Source organism: Fopius arisanus, unplaced genomic scaffold, assembly GCF_000806365.1.
Source record: "Fopius arisanus strain USDA-PBARC FA_bdor unplaced genomic scaffold, ASM80636v1 scaffold00041, whole genome shotgun sequence".
Classification (NCBI taxonomy): domain Eukaryota; kingdom Metazoa; phylum Arthropoda; class Insecta; order Hymenoptera; family Braconidae; genus Fopius; species Fopius arisanus.
In genome coordinates this window covers 1-21748 of record NW_011887780.1, presented here as the reverse complement: position 1 = coordinate 21748, position 21748 = coordinate 1, and the positions used below count along the sequence as shown (strand labels likewise).

At 37.7% G+C, this 21748-nt stretch overlaps 5 protein-coding genes across 12 annotated transcripts in view; 3 read left to right on the top strand and 2 right to left on the bottom strand.

The window, feature by feature from the left end:
- Pka-R1 (protein kinase, cAMP-dependent, regulatory subunit type 1) overlaps positions 1 to 15317 on the bottom strand; it is a 42546-nt gene extending 27229 nt beyond the window's left edge. The window contains exon 1 of the mRNA XM_011305038.1: positions 15235 to 15317. The gene's annotated coding sequence lies outside the window, so the exon portion shown is untranslated. The remainder of the gene's footprint in view (positions 1 to 15234) is intronic.
- LOC105266699 (acyl-CoA Delta(11) desaturase) lies at positions 184 to 3950 on the bottom strand. Of its 6 annotated transcripts, none has more exons than XM_011305051.1 (5): positions 3640 to 3950; positions 2357 to 2574; positions 1159 to 1289; positions 689 to 1080; positions 184 to 558 (listed from the first exon to the last, which is right to left on the bottom strand). In XM_011305051.1, the coding sequence occupies exons 2-5, from the start codon at positions 2544 to 2546 to the stop codon at positions 234 to 236; spliced, it is 1038 nt and encodes a 345-aa protein (XP_011303353.1). In that variant the 5' UTR covers positions 2547 to 2574; positions 3640 to 3950; the 3' UTR covers positions 184 to 233. The 6 variants fall into 6 exon arrangements, with proteins under 6 accessions (XP_011303353.1, XP_011303357.1, XP_011303354.1 ...); XM_011305055.1 differs by lacking the exon at positions 3640 to 3950 and adding an exon at positions 3359 to 3393; XM_011305052.1 differs by lacking the exon at positions 3640 to 3950 and adding an exon at positions 3109 to 3328.
- Positions 9138 to 13728, top strand: LOC105266701 (acyl-CoA Delta(11) desaturase). 2 transcript variants are annotated; one of them, XM_011305058.1, is made up of 5 exons: positions 9138 to 9215; positions 11612 to 11871; positions 11978 to 12108; positions 12179 to 12567; positions 12689 to 13728. In XM_011305058.1, the coding sequence occupies exons 2-5, from the start codon at positions 11622 to 11624 to the stop codon at positions 13041 to 13043; spliced, it is 1125 nt and encodes a 374-aa protein (XP_011303360.1). In that variant the 5' UTR covers positions 9138 to 9215; positions 11612 to 11621; the 3' UTR covers positions 13044 to 13728. The 2 variants fall into 2 exon arrangements, with proteins under 2 accessions (XP_011303360.1, XP_011303359.1); XM_011305057.1 differs by having other exon boundaries at positions 9155 to 9319.
- LOC105266702 (glutamyl aminopeptidase) lies at positions 14551 to 18824 on the top strand. Of its 2 annotated transcripts, none has more exons than XM_011305060.1 (3): positions 14551 to 15339; positions 15770 to 17028; positions 17105 to 18824. In XM_011305060.1, the coding sequence occupies exons 1-3, from the start codon at positions 15129 to 15131 to the stop codon at positions 18551 to 18553; spliced, it is 2919 nt and encodes a 972-aa protein (XP_011303362.1). In that variant the 5' UTR covers positions 14551 to 15128; the 3' UTR covers positions 18554 to 18824. The 2 variants fall into 2 exon arrangements, with proteins under 2 accessions (XP_011303362.1, XP_011303363.1); XM_011305061.1 differs by lacking the exon at positions 14551 to 15339 and adding an exon at positions 15496 to 15706.
- A 74-nt stretch (positions 18825 to 18898) lies between these two features.
- Positions 18899 to 21546, top strand: LOC105266703 (uncharacterized). Its single transcript, XM_011305062.1, has 5 exons — positions 18899 to 19181; positions 19260 to 19824; positions 19927 to 20373; positions 20479 to 20637; positions 20716 to 21546. The coding sequence occupies exons 1-5, from the start codon at positions 19062 to 19064 to the stop codon at positions 20934 to 20936; spliced, it is 1512 nt and encodes a 503-aa protein (XP_011303364.1). The 5' UTR covers positions 18899 to 19061; the 3' UTR covers positions 20937 to 21546.
- The last annotated feature ends 202 nt before the right edge of the window (positions 21547 to 21748 follow it).

Here is a 21748-nt window from a genome sequence, read left to right as displayed (position 1 = left end):
TTTATCCCATTAAAAAAAAACGGAAAAATACAAAGACGTTAAGAGTAGAGAAAAAAAAAATTGAAGTAGCAACTTTGAAGTAGCAAAATTGAATACTGCTGAATAATATCATCCCGTAGCCTTGATTGACAAACGAAATGGAATAAGTACCCCAGTAAGTACCACAATGTCAACTGAACACAATTAAAAAAAATATATATATAAATATATTTCGATACATAAATTGTTCCCAATCACTGGCACTTGTCCCTCATCCTCTCCAACTCATCAAAATCCTCCTGGAGTATATCATTGTCACCGTAACCCCATACACTAGGTACATGAGATCCATCCCCAGATCTCACTGCCCTCCTCCTCACCATCTCCGGTAAAACATATTTACGATCATAAGCCCAACCAATTCTCGCAAATCCATCAATAAATCCAGTAGTAATGTTGTACGAGTAATCACCAAGCTCTCCAGTTTTGTAATCCCATGGAAAAACATGATGATAATTGTGCCAACCCTCACCGAGTGCCGCCACAGAAACAGCGATATTTTCAACCGGAGATATATGCCTACGATAAAATTACACAAATCAATTCAACAGCAATGTCAAAAAAAAAAGGAATAATAAAAAAATTAAAAAAAAAAATAATCGAAACAAAGAGCCGATAAAACGTGTGACAACGAACAATTACACCTTACTTGTCATACGGCCTCTGACCCCACATATGGGCGACACTATTCACGAAGAATGCGATATTCAGTGTAACGCAAAAACGAAAATTGAAGTTAACCCAGAAAGAAGTCCAGAGTGTTTCACCCCAGAAGTAAAATGGAATCCAAACAGGAAATCCAATAGCGAGAAGACCAAAAAGTGGTACATAATATTTTTTCTGCCACATGACGATACCATCAGCCTCAAGATCACTCATATCAACTGCCCCTCGTTTCTCCTCAACATCAGGATGAGGTGTTGTAAATAACCATCCGACATGAGCAAAGAAAAAACCCCTTTTAGCATTGTGAGGATCAGCATCAGTCTCGCTGTACTTGTGATGTACTCTATGATCGAGCGCCCAGGCGTACACGTGTCTCTATTAAAAATAATCAATACAATTTTTTTCTCTCTTTAATGATATTTTTTTTAAAACCACACCCTAACCCTGAGGTACCTGCCCTGTTATCGTGAACAATAACACAAGAATAAGACGAAGTGGCCAAGTTGCTTTATAGGATCTGTGAGACCACAACCTGTGAGCACCAGCAGTTATTCCAAAGCCAGATGTGTAGATTGTCACGAATGCTAGAAAATAGAAAATTGGGGAATACAAATCACTGAATAGCGATGAGCTCGACGAATAGCTGGTGATATTTTCGGAGGTATTGACTGAGCCCTTGGATTTCGAATGGATTCGATAAGAAATTCGGAGGGGAATTTTTTCCTCAAGCTATTTACAGAATCACGCAATCGTCATCTGATGTTTTTCTAGAGATTTTATCGTGTTGTTAGAGAACAGGAAGAATAAATCCACCGACTTTTCACTGATTAAATCATTTTTTCAGGGTAATAGTGGTAATCTAATCGATGTAATCTCTCGATTAAATTGAAAATAATCATTTAAATTAGACGTTTTCGAGTTTCTAACACTGAAAGAAATTCACTCTATTGAGATTTATAAGGATATTCAGCGACTAAATTCCAAGCGATCATAAAATCCAGTCGGGGTGGCGCCTGGAATATACCTCAGAGGATAAACCCCATGAGCTCGCTATTTAAAATCAATTTCAAAGCAAATCCCGGGTATTCAATACAGAAAAGAGAATCCCTACCATAAAACACGGAGTAAACACGCCAAGTATTGATTCGCAATTCCGTTGATGGCAGAATTTTCATCGCGAAGGTCAGAAAACGATAATAGATTTTTCTAGAACATCAAGTCCCATAATTAATCCAACGATTAATTCCCACCAGAAATAATGATAATGAAAAAAAAAAGCTCAACGAAGTGAAAGTTTTTTCTGAATAACTCGAGACCCGATGGAGATGTAAAAATAATAGCTTAGCCTTTTTCATAGAGAATTTCAAGAGCTGCAAAAAAGGAGGAGTGATATTTTTTCGTACCCCCACTAGATCCGGAGATTTTCACCAAAAAGTCATTTGATATTCCGACTGAAATTGACCCAATTGTTATTAATTAAGTTGGCAATGCAAGAGGCTAGGATATTCGTGTCATCGAGACACTGGACTTGAAAAATTCAACACGAATGTCGTGTCGACTGTCAATAGGCAAACGAGACATCAGTCGTTATCATACAGTGAAAAAAAAAAAAAAAAACATAAAACACCACACACATTAACTCGAAACATACCCCAGAGTGTCGTTAGCCACTTGGCCTCGGTGAAAATAAGATAAATCCCATAGGCACATCCACCATGAATGAAAATTTGTACAAATAGATCTGGCCATTTAACAGCTGGTCTGTAAATAACCCCCGGAATTTTTTCGTTATTTTTTACAATGACATTATTAGTCACACTGTCTCGATAATTTGGCGACATATCGGATTCATTCACCAGACAACAGGTACTGAAAAAAAAAAAATCCATCAATATTCCAACCAAATATCATTACCCCCCAGAAATACCCGAGAAAATACCAGAAATGAATTTTAGTCAACTCTTAAAAATTCACCAGCCAAATGAATCATGATCAACACCTCGACTACTCCCAAGGAAAAATAATATCCTCTCAACTATCAAATCGTTACGCAATATTTTTTTTTTCTACTCGTAATAAACCCAGGATGACCCCTTTAATGCAGCGGACAATGTTCCATTGAAGTTTAAATTGAACGAGTCAATAAATTTTTCAATAAAAAGCCAAATATTCTCGAGGGAAATGATAAAATTCATCGAAATAACGAAGAAAATAATATGTAAAATGGAAAGACTAGTTGTCACGAGTTATAATCGTGTTAAAGAGATAATTGATTAGATGATAGTGGGAAGACTGCACTAAAGGCATATTAACCGAACAAACATCACCACTGGCATAAAATAAAAAAAATTATGACTCAGTAACTGATGAAACAATTAAAATCATGAGGTGCCTCAAACTTACATCAGCTCCCGGTGAAAAACCACAAATATTTTTCAAATAAAAAAATTCATCAAATCACCTGAACTAGAAATCTGATGAAAAACATGGGTTTATATCCCATTTCGTTATCTATTATTTTCACACCTGCATGAATGACTCAGTTATCGCGCAGGTGGCACCCTATTATCTAAAAAATTTTCCAATTCTCCGAGAAGATCCTCTCCCCCCCATTCTAGTCAAAATTAATAAATTGAGAAATTAAATTGTTTACCACTGCCACGAGTAATTAATGAGACGGAGCGAAGAGTGAAATTACTGGAACGAACGCACAACAAATAGAATAGAATTGATGGAAATTGAGAGAAACAGTTCAGGGATACTCTCAATACAACAATCTACAATAACAATTTCTACCGATTTACGCAATGAGATAAATTATTATTCCGAGAGATGAATCTAATAAACAAAAATTCGTTGAAATTTATTTCTGGTAATTTGATCGATTTGTATAAATTTTAATTTTTAATTATTCAATGGTTCAAACTCACTTACCTGCGATAAATTGAAAAATAATCTTTATCGATTTATTTTATTCTAGGGAGATAATTCACTGTTTACTTTTGCACATCACCTCTCATAGAAACAAAAATATTTATCCGCATAACACGAAAAATAATGGAAAACGAAGAACCGTGTGGCAATGGATCACGTCAACTAAAACACTCAAGTTAGTTTTGTTACTTCACAAAAGTGCCGCAGGCTCTCTGTACCGGGACTTTCGATAGTTATTACGGATTTAAATTTCCATCCGCAGCGGCTGCGCACAAGTGTGAAGAAATTATTCCACGAAATTCGTTTCGATTATTATCCTCAATGACTAGAGATTAAATTTCAAAAACTATCCGCTATTAACAATTATCACGAGTAACATTGTTGAACCATTTATCGATTATTTATCAGCTTATCAGCAATGACTAGAAATTATCTATACAATTTTTTTTTTCGGCTCCCAGCAATTTCTCCAAATATTAATCTACTCTTATCTCGATTATTCATCAATTTAGTTGTTAAGATTGAAATTGTTAATAAAATATATGAAATATTTAATTCAATTATTTACGCATCCCAGAATCTAGAAATCGTGATAATTCACAGACGATTGAGAAATCGGCGCAAAAAGAAAATTCAAATTTTAAACATCTGGATTATCTGCTGTGGCAGGTGCAGATGTCTCCATTACCAACAGACAGCACGTCAATTGTAATAAAAAAAAATAAATAAAACAATTCCTCTTTGCTAATATATCGACAATATTATTTCTCCGTTTTCAAAATGAGCTTTCATTATTACGTCATTAAATGGAATGATTAGCGGTAATTTCCAATGAAAAAAATAATTTTTCCACGAGAACTTTCCGAAAAAGGAACCGTAAAATGAAAGGAACAAATTACGCGTGTAAAACACTTAACATTTTGAAGGAGTAATTGCCGGTTACGAAATCAATGGAATTTGTTATGAATTTAATTGTTTAAATGGGTAAAGACGTTTGAAAATTTTAATGCCGAACAGAAGGACAACTTTCTAATATCAAACAAGTGTGTTATAATAACAATAATTCTAGTAAACTTGACCTTCAGTCTCATCCTCAAGATTTTAAGACTGGCAACATGTGCCGTTCAAATCAGACCTCAATATCGACCAGAATAATTCAATACAATCCTCAAATATGAAGATTACAAAAATAATTCGACTACCAATTTCTAATTAATAACGATGAAATAATTAGCCTTGACATAAATAATGTCATTTTTGAATTTTTTCAATTCAATTATTTTGTGAGTGAAAGGTAATGAGGACTAGATCGGATTGACTAATCGATATCTCGAGATCAAAGGTCGCGATTTAAAAGAATCGAATATCATTTTGAAGATCGAAAAAACCACTATCGAAAAAAAATAATAATTCAATAATTGCCCTCTCCTTATCAAACTCAAGGTAAAAACAATATTATTGAGTAAACATAATGAATTGCTGTGCCAACTGGTCCCTCAAAAATATTTGATGACCAAACACAACTAATTCATTCGTGTTTCCCAAACCCACGATAAAATTCAAAACGTTTCTCCCATTATAAAAATAACCCCGTCAAATTCCTCTCATATTTAGCGCCTCAATTCTAATTTCTCCTTTTAACCCACCACTAACCTAAAAACTCCTCATCCGCGAATCCCTCAAAAATTTTCAAAATTATATTTTTTCATTTGAAATTCCAAAGATGTATTGAAATTGTTAAAAAAAAAAATTGCATTTTTCCCGATAAATTCGCGGTTAAAAATTCTTTTTCACCGCGCATTACCGGATATCAGGATGTGTCTTCCTTATCGACATCATCCCCGAGCTTCTGCTAAATTTTTCCATCACCCCAGTAGCGCTACTGAACGCACAACCTGGCCGGCTGATCGGGTACGGACTGTCTCCACTACTTAAACATTTCTCAAAAATCGCAATAATCCCTCCCCTTTCTCCCATCAGTACTGCCAAGAAAATTCCCCCCCCCCCCCCCCAAATTAATCAATCAATCGTACAATTAATCGTGCCGATGACCGGAGGATCGAGTGAACCTGGAGGAAACCCCCAACGACAGGACAGAGGGCGGTTTTTCATTTCAATAGGGTACGACAACGATATATACAACCTAAAATACCTATTTGAATAATTATTGTTATTTTTTACAGTTACTAGTTGCGAGAAGTACGAGTATAACTCAAACAGTACAAGTATCTAGGTTTAGGATTGTTTTACGATTGTTAATAAGAGCATTGAAAATTTTTATTGAATTCTCTTTCGTCGGTTTTAACGGCCAAGCTAATCGGCAAAATTCTTTCTCCACCAAAGTGGCACCTGTTTTCATCACCACCACCTATTGAGGAGACAGTTTTTGAGGATATGTACCGTTTCTCAGCCTCATTTGAGATCACACGCTCAAACACTACATATTAACATCAGTTTCTCCCCGATAATTCACTGTAATTCTATTTTCAAAAGGGAAAATGATCGATAAAAAAAATCGCGAAATTGAGAGCCTATCGGTAATCATACTGTGAAATTCCGAGTATTCAATTGAAGTCAATAGAAATCGCTTATTACTACCAACTCACACACGGAGAAAAATATATTCTATAAAAATTACGTATATTTTCCGAAATGTCATTGCAGAAAATTTTACCGAGCTGTCAATTTTTCTGCGGCGTTTCGCCATTTTCATCAGAATTATCAGTGAAAAATGGTGATACCGTAAATTTTCCGAGTCGATTTCAGTCATTTTTACTAAATATTTTTCTCCGTGCAGTTACGCCAATTAAAAAACAAAAATTCATAGTGCAATTCCATTGGATTTTATCCGTCTTTTAACATCAGACACATGAACTTTTGTACAGCATGCTAATGCATGTTTTGACGTAGATACTTCCCTTGTTTTTCCCACTAGAGCTAGACTCAAGGTGATTGTACAAATCCCTCTCATTTCTCATTAAAATCCGGAATACAAAATTGGAATCCCTGAGCAGTTTGGACACACGAGCGGTAAGAGAAGAAAAAAAAAAAATTATTTCACTTTTTTTTCTCTCCTCTCGTCAAACAAAAGATTACTGTACGTCATTTGAAAATAAATTTACACAATAGCTGTTCATTTAGGCATGTCACGTACCTAGATTTTGACTCGATTTTTCATAGAAAATATTTTTCTTTTTTCTTCAATGGAAAATTTTTCAAATCATTCATTCGTCGCGGATTTAGCACCCGATGGCCTCGACCGTGGACTCAATACGAGTACGTAGGGTAATGACAGCTGTTGTACACCTTTCTCAGGTTTAAATCGTACGGAAATAGTCACGAAGAAAATAAAAATTAACGAGTGACGGTGTAAAATTCGACGCGACTGTTGCAAAAATTTCCCAAGCAATTGAGTTTAGAAATAATAATTCAAAATTACGTCAGAATTTTCTCGATTAATTAGCAATCCACCCCCGATAAATTTCATAATTATTTATTCAAAAAATGACCAACCCCAATGATAAATAACTGCATTATCACTATCACAAAAAAAAAATAGCGCTCCCCATTTCTTATAAACAAATTACTAGATCTCAAGTTGTGGATTTGATTTATAAATTATTTCGCCCAAAGGATTTCACTCACAATCCGAAATACAAGAACTTGAAGAGTGAAAAAACATTTCAATCACCAATAATTCGTATTAAAATTCAACAAATCCTGTATTCTCTCAAATTTAATTGCAAAAATACATGATGACATGTCAATACTCGACGTAAACGAACGGAAACCACTCGAGCCATCAAATATTGAATTTAAAAAATCGTACAAACACACGATACGGGAAATCCCTGCTAAAATGACTCATAACACCTCAAACTATTTTTAAACCTAGAAAATTTTCCCGAGGGTGAGCTACCACTGACAACCCTCGATGTTCCCGTAAAACTTGAAAGAAGAAAAAAAAAAAAAATTTTCACAATATACCGATGACCCGTCAAGGTCTATCCCACCAGGAATTATTGAATCGGCATTCGCCGGTTTTTATATTATGGCGCAATAAACAGGTACCATCCACGTGTTTAACCGGTCGCCATATAGACAACTAATGGATCAACGACCCTGAAACCGATCAGAGGAATATATCGAAATATAATGGTGTTAAATGTAGAAATAACGCGGGAAGAGACTGACAAAAATTACGAAATATTACCTCAAGTGGGGTGGAAGGAGGGTGGGAGAAATAATGAGAGAGATTAAAATTCAAACGAGTTCTCAGGCCCAAGGACACTCATCTCGGGTGAATTTTAAATACATCTATCCACCCATTAAAATTACATACATCAATTATTGCAATACCCCTAATCAATTGTTATTTATTGTTTCGGCGTATCGCACGTAGTGAATTCATTGAGATAATTGGAGTGATTTTATAAACACCGTGAGAATTGTATCGCATAAATTGTGAATCAGCATTTTTTTTTTTTTGTCAAACTACAATAGGTGGTATGATAATTAAATATGCAACTTTGTTGTCATGATTACGACAGAGTTAATTCCCTTCAACGCATCATGGGGGATTTAAACTTTCCCAGTCAATGTGCTACCGTTGAATTTGTTTATGAATGTTTATTTGAATATTTTGCATGCATCTCAGTGCCGGAGGGTCTTTGCATTATTTTTTGGTGCTCCCGGGATTCACAAGAGCTGAATAAATAATTGTATCTTCATTTGAGGATGAGATCCGAATGTAATTGTACCATTGGATGACTTGTCTATTATTTTAAATAAAAAAAAAATCTCATCTATTGACTTTGAGAATTATTTTGAAATGGAAAGGGCAGAGTATCGTTGGAAATCCCAGGGAATCACTAAATTTCAGATGACAATTCACGATAGTTTCACAACTCTGAGGAGTGTACGTGTTTTTCAACACGTACACTAAAAATTCCCTAGATCTCCACCAATTATTCCCATTAATTTTCCCTCATTAATTGAAATGATAAATCTCCTTAAATTGCAAACCCGAAATTTTTTTAATCGTCTAAACGCGCCATTTCCGCGATATTTAAAGGGGGGAAAAAAGGATTATCATCGCCAGACTATCGTCAGACCGTCAGTTATCACTCAAAGCACTCGAAACGCCGGAAAAGAGAGAAAAAAAAATGAAAAACAAAGAAAAATAAAAAATAAATAAATAGAAACCACCGGAATCGAGCACCTCAGCGGAACTTGCATTAGCCAATTATTAAACGTGGGAAAAATAATTCAAATTGAAAATGAGGAAATTGAGAAATTAGCCAGTGGCATCACCATCATCCCCTTCTAATTACCAATTAGAATAATTTTTTTTTTCACAACTGACTGGTGGATTTCCTTCTAATATCGAGGCAATTTTAGTTCACACCGTCGACAGGTTATTTTTTTTTCCCCCCCAATGATGGAGGGGGTAAAGTGTTTTGGTTAGTGAGAAATGAACTGGGGGGGCAACAAGAAACTCCATAAGTGGGACATACGCTCATCCATCCCCGTATTTCGTTGTGAACACGCGAACAGAACGGATCTGTTTTTCATTGGTGATTCGATAAATATATTTAATTAACAATCTGTTTTTTTTTTTAAATCACTCCCTGGGAATTTTCACCAGATACACGTCCTGATTCACTGCATCCAACATCATGTGAGTTTATTAATCTTCCACAAAAAAAAAAAAAAACCCTAAAATTTCTTAACGATCAATTACATCATTAAGTTCATACGAATCGAATAATTCAATTGAAAAATAATAAAACCGCAAGTGAAATCACCGAGTGATTGGAATACTGCGGTTGAAAAATATTCAAAATATTGAATGGAATAATCGCCAAATATTTATTAAACTCGATACAACCGGAAATTCAGAGTAAACGCAGGTTTATTAACAATGGTTCGCGCAATCGTTTGACATCCACTTCCTACTCGGTTAAATAAACAATGAGTAATTGTGAAAAAGCCGGAGCACGTGATCGTCTGCATAATTCTCTAGTTATTGCCCGATCTAATGAAATATAAATGAAAAAAAAACTACCGACAAACCTTCGAATAATGAAAAATCATTCGCGTCGCGTCTCCAAAATTATACCATCATTAAAAAAAAAAAAAAAAAACCCCTCCGTCACGTGTAACATGCGGAAAGTAAAAACCTGAAATAGCGCGTAAGCGAATAACGACTTTTGATAACAGACCCTGCTGAAGATAACAGTAACAACCAAAGAGTTAAATAACTTCGTCAACAAAACGACAATTTAAAAAAATCGTTGAAAACCTAGCTGAATTTTCTACCGAAAGTTTATGAAAAGTAAAAAAAAAAATTACGACCATACAAGTGATAATATAAAATGGGACAATATACCCGTGCAGGATAAATACATTCTCATTGACCTGAAAATCACCATTGGCCTCGATCTTCACCAATGGAACATGTTTCAACGGACCGCTACAGACTCTTCATCTCACTTCAAGCTCAAGATTCAAACCGTTCATGTCTTTCTACCTCGTTTCACTTTTCCCCTACCACTTGCTATCTCTTCTTGAATTCTAGCAAGTACCGTTTTCCAATCTTACGGTGAAATTCTTTAATCTCGGACACTCTTACTGAGACCATAATACGACCATTCAAATTTCATTTGTACGACATACCATAAATAAATTCCACTTTTCCCCTAATTACCCCAAATCCACATCAATAATCGATATCTCGCGATTGATCGATCCAACACAAACGACTCACATCTCATTTCAACCACCGGAATAATGACTTCAAATTCGATAAAAGTAATTATAATTTCACTCAGAAAATATCGAGTTATTTGTCATTAAAAAACCAGTCAGAACGTCAATTCGATTGAATTATCCCATTTGTAAAAAAAAATTTCAATCAGCTCTCTGTGGTACAGTTCAGTGAATTCCGATAAATTCCTCCATTCATCAGTCATTCCTCATAATTATTCCTAATGACTGATGACGGAGTCATTGAGTATTCAATGGGAAAAAAATATCTGGGACAGTGATCGCATTTTTTTCATTTCATCTCGTAGTACACTAAGAGAGCTAATGAAAAATTAAGCCTGCATGTACCGTTGGCATCCTTTCTCCCGCCTATTTACTCTTGAAAATGCCGAATTCAAGGTTTACTATTCATCAACCACTTGATAATTAATCCCCGAAATATTTCCAAACCGCCGGACCAATATTTTAAAACCAAAAAATTCCCGAATATTTATGACTCGCGCGATTAGTATTCCCCTCAGACATTTGATTTGCAAACAACTTGATTCAAACTCATGATAATCCACTGGAAAAAAAACTAAAACTTCATATTTCTTGAGTTGACGTAAGTCATTCACGTGTTACTTCTTTATTCACTCGTGAGTCAATTTTTATGCAATATTTCCACTGATTAGAGCAAGTTCAGGATTCTAATAAACCCATAATATTTGCTCGATTGAAATGCCGCCGATTTACCGATCATTTCCAACAAAAATCCTACATTTTCCATGCAAATTGACTCATTATCTCACTGCCCCTGAATATATGTCGCGGTTCTTCAATCCCAACAAAATGCAAGAAAATTACCACAATCTCAAAAAAAAAAAGAAAAAGAAAGAAAAAAAAATGAGTGACTCATCTCATCATCGAGACAAAAATTACGACCGCGAGTTCCCTTTCAACCTTAACTTGTGGTTTCTAAAAACCCACCAGTGCTGACCTTACAAGTGAATGACAAACAACAGTAACGTTAATTTTTCTTTCACCAGTCATTTCTGACGCATATCACTTACGAAACTGAAATTATAACGTATGAATACCGACATTAATCAATCAAGATCGATGGTCACCGATAATTCATTCGCCCATTAATCCAAACTGATAAAAATTCCCAATTTATTCACGATAACTAGATCACCCTAACAAATCACCTATATATCACCAGATCCTGAATCATGGCGCCGAATCTCTTTGGCAGTTCGGCGACCCTCTTCCTGGAGGCATCGCAGAGTGCCGAAGCTAATAAATCAACGACAGAATTAAAAACAGTTTCAACAACACCATTAGACAAATCAACCAAACAATCAAAATACAAATGGCGAATTGTCTGGAGAAATGTGATAGCCTTCGTCTACCTGCACGTAGCTGCACTCTACGGCAGCTACCTGCTGTTCTTCAAAGCCAACATCCTAACCTTCATCTTCTGTGAGTACCCGAATCACACCATCTCCCCTCAAACTCCCCAACAAAGCAAAAAGAAAGAAAGAAAAAAAAAGCCACCCCTAACCGTCGATTTGACCTTCACTTACAGTCTTCACAGTGGGAACAGCTTCAGCAGTTGGAATAACAGGTGGTGCCCACCGACTCTGGGCCCACAGATCATACAAAGCTAAATTACCAATGAGAATTCTCCTCATGGTATTCCAAACCCTCGCCTTCCAGGTACCACGAAAAACAATAAAAACTACTGAAAAATCGAATAACTAACCAGCGATACCCCAATAATTTGCAGAATCACATCTACGAGTGGGTGAGAGATCACCGAGTCCACCACAAATTTACAGACACAGATGCCGATCCCCACAACGCTAAAAGAGGCTTTTTCTTCTCGCACATGGGGTGGTTGCTAGTTCGCAAACACCCAGACGTCATCAACAAGGGAAAAACCGTGGATATGAGCGATCTCGATGCTGATCCAGTGGTAGTATGGCAGAGACGACTCTACCTACTCCTCATGCCCCTCATATGTTTTCTCATTCCCACCTGGATACCAATTCACTTCTGGAATGAAAGACCAATGTACGCATGGTACATAACAGTATTCAGATACACCATGTCCCTGAATCTCACATGGCTAGTCAATTCAGCAGCCCACATATGGGGCACAAAACCATACGACAAGTGAGTATTCATGAATAAATCATTAATCACCTCAAAATATGAGAAAGCCAAACAAACCATTCACCTCTGCCTTCCAACAGCCTTGAATAATAATTCTAATAATTATTTTTCCTCTCAACAGATCCATAAGCCCAACCGACAATTTCAAGATAGCACTTGGTGCATTTGGCGAAGGCTGGCACAATTATCACCACGTGTTTCCCTGGGATTACAAAGCAGCCGAGCTTGGTGATTACCGTGGCAATTTTACGACAGGTTTCATTGATTTTTTCGCATCAATTGGACAGGCATACGACCTCAAGACCGTACCAATCTCCATGATTGAAAAACGTGCTGCTAGAACTGGCGATGGTACGCGTGTAAAACAGGATAATGATCACGAGCATTCACACGAGGGGGCAATATGGGGATGGGGTGACGCTGACATGTCACCCGAGGAGATACAAGACGTGGAGATAAGCAACAAGTGTGACTAAATTATTATCAATAATTAACTCGAGTGAAATGACTATTTAATCGCGTTTGACTGATTTTTCATCGGCCACAATATCCACCTAGTTTTCCCTATGCTCCACACAATTTTATGAAAATTTCAGTCACAAACGGGCGTGATTATTAACGAGACTTTGTGGTGATATTTCAATTATTCAATTTTATATGACGCGACTAAAACAAATAGAATAATATACGTGACAGAAAAAAAAAAGAGGAGAAAATACGCGTTCGATTGCTTGAAAGTTAAGTCTTCCGTTTACACGTAAAGATATATCATTTCGCATGTATGATTCATTATTTTTTATACAATGCATTGTGGATGGGGGCAAACGCTGTCAGAATATTGACAAAACAGCACAAGACTAAGAGGAAAATATTAATGAAACAAATAGTATCAATCGGTATGGCTGAGAGCTCAGCTCACACTCTTCCCCCTTTTTTTTTTCCAAGATTTTATTTTGTAAGATTGGAATATTGTAGAATTTTTCTTCACCTCTGACTCGGGTCTCAGAGGATTGAAAAAAATAAAACAAAAAAAAAAAAAAACCATAGACAATAACAATTTAGAATGGCCTAATCATCCACATTTGTTCTCCCGCACATTACCAACCGTTTTATCTTAATATTTACATTGTATTTATGAATAAATTATTATTACGATCAATAGCTTACTGTGAATTTATTTTATCCCGCCCCATGAATTATTTTGTCGTGAAATAAATATCGGGGATTTATTTCCGAGAGACAATTGAATCATAACGTCGACAGAATTTGAGTCAATGCTGTAAGTGCAAGAGCCCAAGGTCTGCTGATGTTGCATATTCATTTATATTTTTCACAATGGAAATTTGCATTTTTCTACTCACTAAAAAATTACACCAAAACCGTCTAAACTCTCTTGACTAATCCGATCATATTCCAGAACGATTATCTCTAGTTCAGCTCCACAAAATTCTCCATCTTTTAAAAATTACGCAATGGGCCAACAAATTGCATATTTATGACGCGCACGTTCCACCGATCGTGACACGAAAGAATAACTAAATACGCGGTATTGTTAAAACAATATTTGGTGTAGAATACGTGCTAATATTGCACTATTGACCAAGACGCTTGCATATTCAATTAGACGCACGATTAACCCTAATTACCACCGGCGCGGGCCTAATTTATCTACCTATGGGCGCGTGAAAATAAATTTTCCCCGATTAATCTCAATTTAAATCTCAAGAAGTACTTGTAACGAAAGAAAAAAAAAAACAATACGTTCTAAAATAGATTGATTTTATGAATAAACAATTCGGTACTGATAAATTTAATTCAGCTGTCGATTTGAGTGATTTATCACTGAATAATTCAGTAAAATTCGCCCTTTCGTACTCCTACCACCCCCCACCCAATTATTCAATTCGTTCCAATTACAACAGCGATACTTAGACATTTGAATGGGAGTCATCGAGTCCAGTTCATATCCCAAGTAGTCACCAATTTAGTTCTTCGTCGCATTTCCGCGATAACGCCCCCACTAGCACTAGCAGATAGCACTAGCACAACAAATGTCGAATTATCATTGGCTCATCGAGTTCATTTGCGTTTCGAGTTTTATTTCAAAATTGCCCGTAATACACGGGTGAAAGTTGCCAATATCGGGGCCACAATAATGAGAAAATTCTCATTAAACGATTGACTGTTGGCGACAGTGCAAAGTCCTCTCTTGGTATAACACTCCCTCCCCCAATTTTTATATATCGGCAAAAAAATTTTCATATTTATTCACACCAGTTACGTGATTTTCGTTACTATTTATTCACGTCGTGTGTTCAGCCTCTATTTTTCAAGATTAAACAATAGATCCGGATAAATATTGACTAGTTACTCAATTGTCGGAGAGGTGAAAAAAAAAATAATTCGCGTAAATGTGATTGTCAGTGGGACCCGTGAAATCACGTAAAAGACAACCAGTGAAAGATTCGAAAAGAGGGTAAAAAAAAGAGCATCTCTATCAACCTGTTGATTCAAAAAATAGCGCGCCGACACCTCAACACGCACGCCTGCGCATTGCAATAATGAGCGATATGGGTCATGTGACACCAATACCGAGGGACTGTTCTAGTAATGTCCCCGCTGTATCTCGCACGCAAAATTTCATTCGGAAAAATCAATTGGACTCACCGATATTCGCCTGCATCTGCTGCTCCTGCGTTGTCCTCGGATTAATCTGCACTCTGACGATAACTCTCCTGATTATCGTCCAGTCATCCCAAGTATCAGCCCAAGGTAAGAGAAATCGACAATCGCACTAGCCATCTTTCCGCGAAAAATCACTAAAAAAAAAAAAATCACCAATCACATTAAAAAAAAAAATAAACAATAAAAGACGACGTGGTGTTATTTTTTTTTCAACTTTTCAACTGCGATATTTATTTCCCTTCTAGACGAAGAAAATTTTGGTTGAAGGAAAATATCATCGCGCCATCGAAATATGCAAAATAAATTAATGAATGTTATTAAACAACGGTTTTAAATCAAACGATGTCTTATCGCGCATGCCGGAGATTAACATATCAAGTACCCAGATTATTTCGAGTGCTCTCGACCCTGCATAATCAAACTGGAAACAGTAGAATTCATACGTATTTTCCCGGTATGTCTTTAAAAAATAAAAATTCAAAATAATCTCCAAAGACTCAATTTAATTATTCCCCAGATTCCCGACCGCAGGCGTACTCCAGGATGTCGTCAAAAGATCAATCAACAGAAGTGAGATTTCGATTGTCGCCAGATGTTAAGCCGATGCACTACGATCTGTATCTCCACCCTGACCTAGTGAAAGGGACCTTTTCAGGGCGCGTAACCATCCTGATTACGGTTAAATCCAAGCGAACCTACATAGCCCTCCACCAGAAGGACCTGAACATCACAAATGCAAGTCTAAAGACATTCGACCTAGCGGAGAACGCAGAGATCCCGATAAAAGAGTGCTACACCGTTGGAACCCTTGAAGAGCTAGTTGTAACATTCAATGAGGACATACGCCCGGGTATATACGAGTTGCATTTCGATTTCGAGGGTGCACTGCAGCCTGACAAAATCGTGGGCTTCTACGCTAGTCACTACAAAGACGAGAGCAATCGCGACAAAGTGATAGCCACATCAAAATTCGAGCCAACCTACGCCAGAAGGGCATTTCCCTGCTTCGACGAGCCCTCCTTCAAGGCCGAATTTACAGTTAAGCTAGTTCATCCAACAGGCGATGGTTATCATGCCCTCTCCAGCATGAATGCCGAGAGTACATTAATAAACGAGCCCGATCTAGGCCTGACAACCGTAACTTTTGCCAAGAGTGTCAAAATGTCAACGTACCTAATGTGCTTCATCGTTAGTGATTTTGTTTGTGTAACAGCGCCAGCCAGAAAGCTCAACGAGAGCGAAACATTTCCCATAAGTGTCTACACAACAAGAGCCCAAAAAGATAAAGCCGATTTTGCACTGCAGATCGGTGTAAAGATCATAGAATTCTACACAAATCTATTCAAAATCGATTATCCACTCCCTAAACTCGATATGGCAGCAATACCAGATTTTGTATCCGGCGCTATGGAGAACTGGGGACTCATCACTTACAGAGAAGCTAGACTATTGTACGACAAAGAAACAAGCTCAACAGCTGATAAAGAGGGCATTGTTCAGGTGATAGCCCATGAATTTGCCCACATGTGGTTTGGTAATCTAGTAACGATGGGCTGGTGGCACGATCTCTGGTTGAACGAGGGCTTCGCCAGCTACATGCAGTACAAGAGTGCCGATAGTATTCGACCACAATGGGGTGTCATGGACAGATTTCTCCCAGAGACCCTTCACCCGGTTTTTATCACCGATGCTAAACTCAGTTCACACCCTATCGTACAGACTGTTACTAATCCCGATGAAATTACTGCCATATTCGACGGGATAACTTACAGCAAAGTATGTCAATCGCCTTATCTCTATTTTTAATAAAAACATCAAGATCGTTATTTCAATTACAATCTATCTCTTTCAGGGAGCATCAGTCCTCCGAATGTTGGACAATTTCGTTGGCTCGGAGACCTTCAACTGGGGCGTAACAACATATCTAAATCAATTCCAATATAGCAATGCTGAAACAGCAGATCTCTTCAGAATTCTCCAAAAATCGGCTGGAGCAAAGGTCAATATCACCGCGATAATGGACACCTGGACAAGACAGATGGGTTTTCCAGTGGTGAACGTCACGAGAGCTAACACAACGTACACCCTGACCCAGAAAAGATTTTTGGCAGATCCGGACGCCACGTACGATCCAACAAAATCGGATTATGGTTACAAATGGACAATTCCTATCACATACACTACCGATCAGAATGAAAGCCCAACGTTGGTATGGTTCGACAAAGACGCGAGTAAACTAGAGATCAAACTGTCAGAGCCAGCTGAGTGGGTAAAATTCAATCACGACCAAGTGGGTTATTACAGAGTCAACTACGACCTACAAGAGTGGAATAACTTCGTAGAAATCCTGCAAACAGGTCACAAGAGTCTCACAGTTTCAGACAGAACGAGCCTGATCGAGGACGCCTTCAGTCTAGCCCACGCCTCTCAACTGGACTACACAATAGCCTTGAGAATGACGTCGTACCTAAAGAAAGAGGAGTCCGTAACCCCCTGGAGAGTAGCCGGTGCCAATCTGAAAACCATTGACACACTCCTGGCGTCGACTGACATCTTGCCAAAATACAGACAGTACATCAGAGAACTAGTGGACAGTTCCTATCACCTCGTAACGTGGCAGGTGGACAATATCGAGGACCACAACATGAGAAGACTGCGATCATCAATCCTGAGTCTTGCCTGTACAGTTGGACATGTCGAGTGTCTCCAGGACGTTGGCGATATATTCAAAAATTGGATAAACAACGAGAGAGACGATAGACCCCATCCAGACATCAGGGAATTAGTCTACGCTTATGGTATGAGTTATGCTGGAAAGGAAGCAGAGTGGAACGTTATGTTCAAGAGATTTGTCGATGAGACTGACGCAAGTGAAAAGCTCAATCTACAGCGTGGACTAGCTGCTGTACAATCCAGCTGGCTCCTCACCAAGTTCATTGGAATAGCTGTCGATGAGAAATACGTTAGATCGCAGGATACAATTGGCTGTCTCCTCGCAATATCAAGAAATTCCATCGGTACACCCCTCGTCTGGGACTGGGTTAGAGAAAACTGGGAGTTCTTGGTAAAACGTTACACACTGAATGATAGGTATCTGGGACAGCTAGTCCCAGGTATAGCAGCTTCCTTCGCTACTGAAATTAAATTGCAAGAGCTCAAAGACTTTTTCAATAAGTACCCCGAGGCTGGGGCTGGAAAGGCCTTCAGGGCTGGCGCCCTCGAAACTGTTGCCAATAATATCAAATGGGTGAAAATGAATTCAGAGAAGATTGACAAGTGGCTCGACTCTGTTACTAAATAATTCCCCAATTGTTAATCCCTCGGTTGTTACTCTTCCTTCAAGTCTATCATTTTTCCTCGAATTTGCGTACCGAAAAAATAAATGAAGATAACGACAATTCCATTGATTAAATACCTATTGATCTCCAGAATTATTGGATCTTCGAGATAAATCGATAATTCAGCGAGATTCAAATTCGACTAATCCAACTTTACCATTTCGCTACTGAGTTGTACTGCATTTTACCATTTTTGTAAATCAACAATTAATAAAAACGATATTTCAATAAAAATAATCTTTTCATTTCTTCTCAGAAACATTAACAGGTAATATTCTGTAATTGTGACTTAAGACATACCTCCTGCATGCTTATCTAACAGCTGAGAGATAACAGAAGTTTTACAAATGTGTCAGTGGTTCGTGTAACTTTCCAAGTATTGAGTGCATTCCTTCACAAAATAAATCCATTAGCCTAAAGGAGACCATGTCTAGAAAACGGTGACACGAGACAAGAACAAATAGAAATATAATGAGTTATCAACTACTCCACAAACCGATAGTCTCAAATTGGACCATGTCCAGGTATTGCAAAGTAACACTGACACTCATTGGAATTATCATCGGACTTTTATTCATATTTGTACGATCGGTAAGTGGAAAAATTTGTCAAGAAAAATACCAACGACCTGTTCAGATAAATCAACAGTTGTTTTCCCTTTTCTGTCAGAGAGAGTACAAACTCAGGCAGATCTACAAACTGCAAAACGAGATAGCTGACATCATAGATTTCGAAATGGAATACATGACGAGAGAGATCTTCACCGAAGGTGACAAATGGCTACCTGTCGCGGGCATCAACGGCCACATTTACTCGGCATATTTTGACCCACGCCCCGAAGTAATCCTCAAGTACTCTCGCTCCAGTGCGAATACCTTTGGCGAAATATTCATCGTAGCACTGCTACCGACAAACACACAAAGCCAGCATCTCACCTGCGTTCTTCAATTTGAAGACAACGATCGACAAACCATTTTCAAGAAAATCCCAGCCCAACTGAGAATTTTAAACGACCACTGGGATCTAGAGTACTCAGCATTTTTCATTATATGTGACCTGACGTATAAGAACCTTGAGAATGCCTACGATTATCGACAGCTTCCAGAAGCTGTTCGAATTGTCCATCACCACGAAGACGATGATAATGGACAATTCGTCGATATGCATTATCCAAAGTATGGGATGAAACAATTATCTCAAGAAAAAAGTGATTTCATGGCTGTGTGTGTACCAGGTAAACCTCAAATCTCATTAATTCATAAAAAAAAAGATAAATAAAAAGCAAATGCCTCCACTGAATTACGATATATTAATGCCTCAATTGGACTGTCAACAGTGCTCCATCACAATTTCAATCGTGCCCTGGAGTTAATCGAGTTTATCGAGTACTACGAGATGATGGGAATCAATCACTTTACCCTCTACAACTCATCAGTCACACCTGAGGTAGACAAAGTCCTCACGTATTACAGAACAAAACTGACAGCGACTATTCTAAACTGGAATTTACCATCAATTTACGTTTACGAGCAAACACTAAGACACGAGGGTCTCTTTGCAGCCCTCAACGACTGCCTCTACCGAAATACTCATCACCATAGTTATAAATACGTGGGTACATTTGATGTCGACGAGTTCCTGGTACCCAGACAGCACGATAATTTTCGTGATCTCATGAGAGATCTTGATTTGTACCCCAATCAGAACGACTCCGCTGGTTTTATATTCAGAAATGTTTATTTTTACACAATGTATCCGGACAATGTGGCGTCTCGCAAAAAGGGTTGGTCATTATTTTTTAATCGATAGCCAAGAAAACAGGGGAATCCCCGAAAATCACTCGACAAAATTCACGTTTTTCCATAAATTATTATATAATTATTTCCAGTGCCTTATCTCTACACCAGAGCTAAAACAGAACGCTTGAAGATGCCTCACGAGCCCGGAAAAAGGAGTAGATACGTCGTCCGGGGTAAAGACACTGTGGAAATCGGTAACTACAACATCTGGGAATTCCGCGAGGGCTCTCTCATGTCATCGGAAAAAGGTAAAGGACTTCGATCGAAAATACCAATCGACTGGAGACAGCGGAGTCAGCAGAAATACAACAACCCGTCTTTTTCAGAGTTCAAAGAGTACATTGTAAATCCGGAAACGGCTCTTCTCCATCATTATGCCCCATGCGAGGCTGAAGAGACAGGATGTTACTTGAAAAGCATCGAGACAGACGATATCGCCCTGAGATTCACCGAGAGGCTAGCATCAAGAGTTGAAAAAACATGTTCTACGATATTTGGAGCCGACGGATGTCCACCACCGAGAAAAAGAATTTTCGGCTCTGAATAATTAAATTATCACATTGTAAATATCGAAAAAGAGTTTCATCGCATCAACCAAGAATTTTGAAATCACCCTTTCATATTCCACGAATAAATTAATACATAATAAAAATTAATGGAGTGAGAAAGAGATAAATCATGAAATTCATCGAGACTTCACGATAAATGAAGAAATTAAAATAACACCGGTAAGATATATCTCAGTAAGTCCTACACAAACCGTGAGTTGTTGAGTGCCCTTTATTCTCAGGAGATAAAGGAAACATAAAAGTAGAATAAAGTTTGGATGGTTTAGTGGACCTAAAACTCCACAGATTGCGGTAAGAGGTAAACACTCCATTAAAAGAAACTAAACCAGATAAATATAAAAATGCATTAGGCTCACTGAGAAAGTTATAATTACACTTTTAAACTCGACTAAATTGATGGTATGGCCCTTGTAAAAATTCTATCTTCATTCCGACACGTAAGGAATTATTAATATGTCCCTGAACTCTAATTCGGTCAGTGATATGTTTTGGCGAATGATGATAATAGACTATCGACTACCTTGACTTGTAATTCAAGTACTGAATGGACTTGATTATTACCCCAAATTGATAACAACTCGAGTAATTGAAATTAATCAATGAGACTGTGCATTACGGCAGCTATGTGAAGTTGGCATCGAAGTTTGAAAAATCTAACTTTTTTTTGTTGGTTTGGATTGTACTCATTGAGTACTTGAATGTACCCTGTGCACTTTTTTTTTGTACCCTCTTACTTTAGCCCTGAAGCAGGGGGGCAAAATCGTGCAGAATCGGAGTTCAAGAAAAAAAA

Coding starts and splice junctions, on each gene's coding strand:
- LOC105266699 (XM_011305051.1), bottom strand. CDS start 2,546: ATGTCGCCAAATTATCGAGACAGTGTGACTAATAATGTCATTGTAAAA. Junction 1,290..2,356: donor GTGGCTAACGACACTCTGGG/GTATGTTTCGAG, acceptor TCTATTTTCTAG/CATTCGTGACAATCTACACA. Junction 559..688: donor GGTCAGAGGCCGTATGACAA/GTAAGGTGTAAT, acceptor ATTTTATCGTAG/GCATATATCTCCGGTTGAAA.
- LOC105266701 (XM_011305058.1), top strand. CDS start 11,622: ATGGCGCCGAATCTCTTTGGCAGTTCGGCGACCCTCTTCCTGGAGGCA. Junction 11,872..11,977: donor CATCCTAACCTTCATCTTCT/GTGAGTACCCGA, acceptor CTTCACTTACAG/TCTTCACAGTGGGAACAGCT. Junction 12,568..12,688: donor GGCACAAAACCATACGACAA/GTGAGTATTCAT, acceptor TCCTCTCAACAG/ATCCATAAGCCCAACCGACA.
- LOC105266702 (XM_011305060.1), top strand. CDS start 15,129: ATGAGCGATATGGGTCATGTGACACCAATACCGAGGGACTGTTCTAGT. Junction 15,340..15,769: donor ATCCCAAGTATCAGCCCAAG/GTAAGAGAAATC, acceptor ATTATTCCCCAG/ATTCCCGACCGCAGGCGTAC. Junction 17,029..17,104: donor ACGGGATAACTTACAGCAAA/GTATGTCAATCG, acceptor TATCTCTTTCAG/GGAGCATCAGTCCTCCGAAT.
- LOC105266703 (XM_011305062.1), top strand. CDS start 19,062: ATGAGTTATCAACTACTCCACAAACCGATAGTCTCAAATTGGACCATG. Junction 19,825..19,926: donor CATGGCTGTGTGTGTACCAG/GTAAACCTCAAA, acceptor GACTGTCAACAG/TGCTCCATCACAATTTCAAT. Junction 20,638..20,715: donor TCTCATGTCATCGGAAAAAG/GTAAAGGACTTC, acceptor CGTCTTTTTCAG/AGTTCAAAGAGTACATTGTA.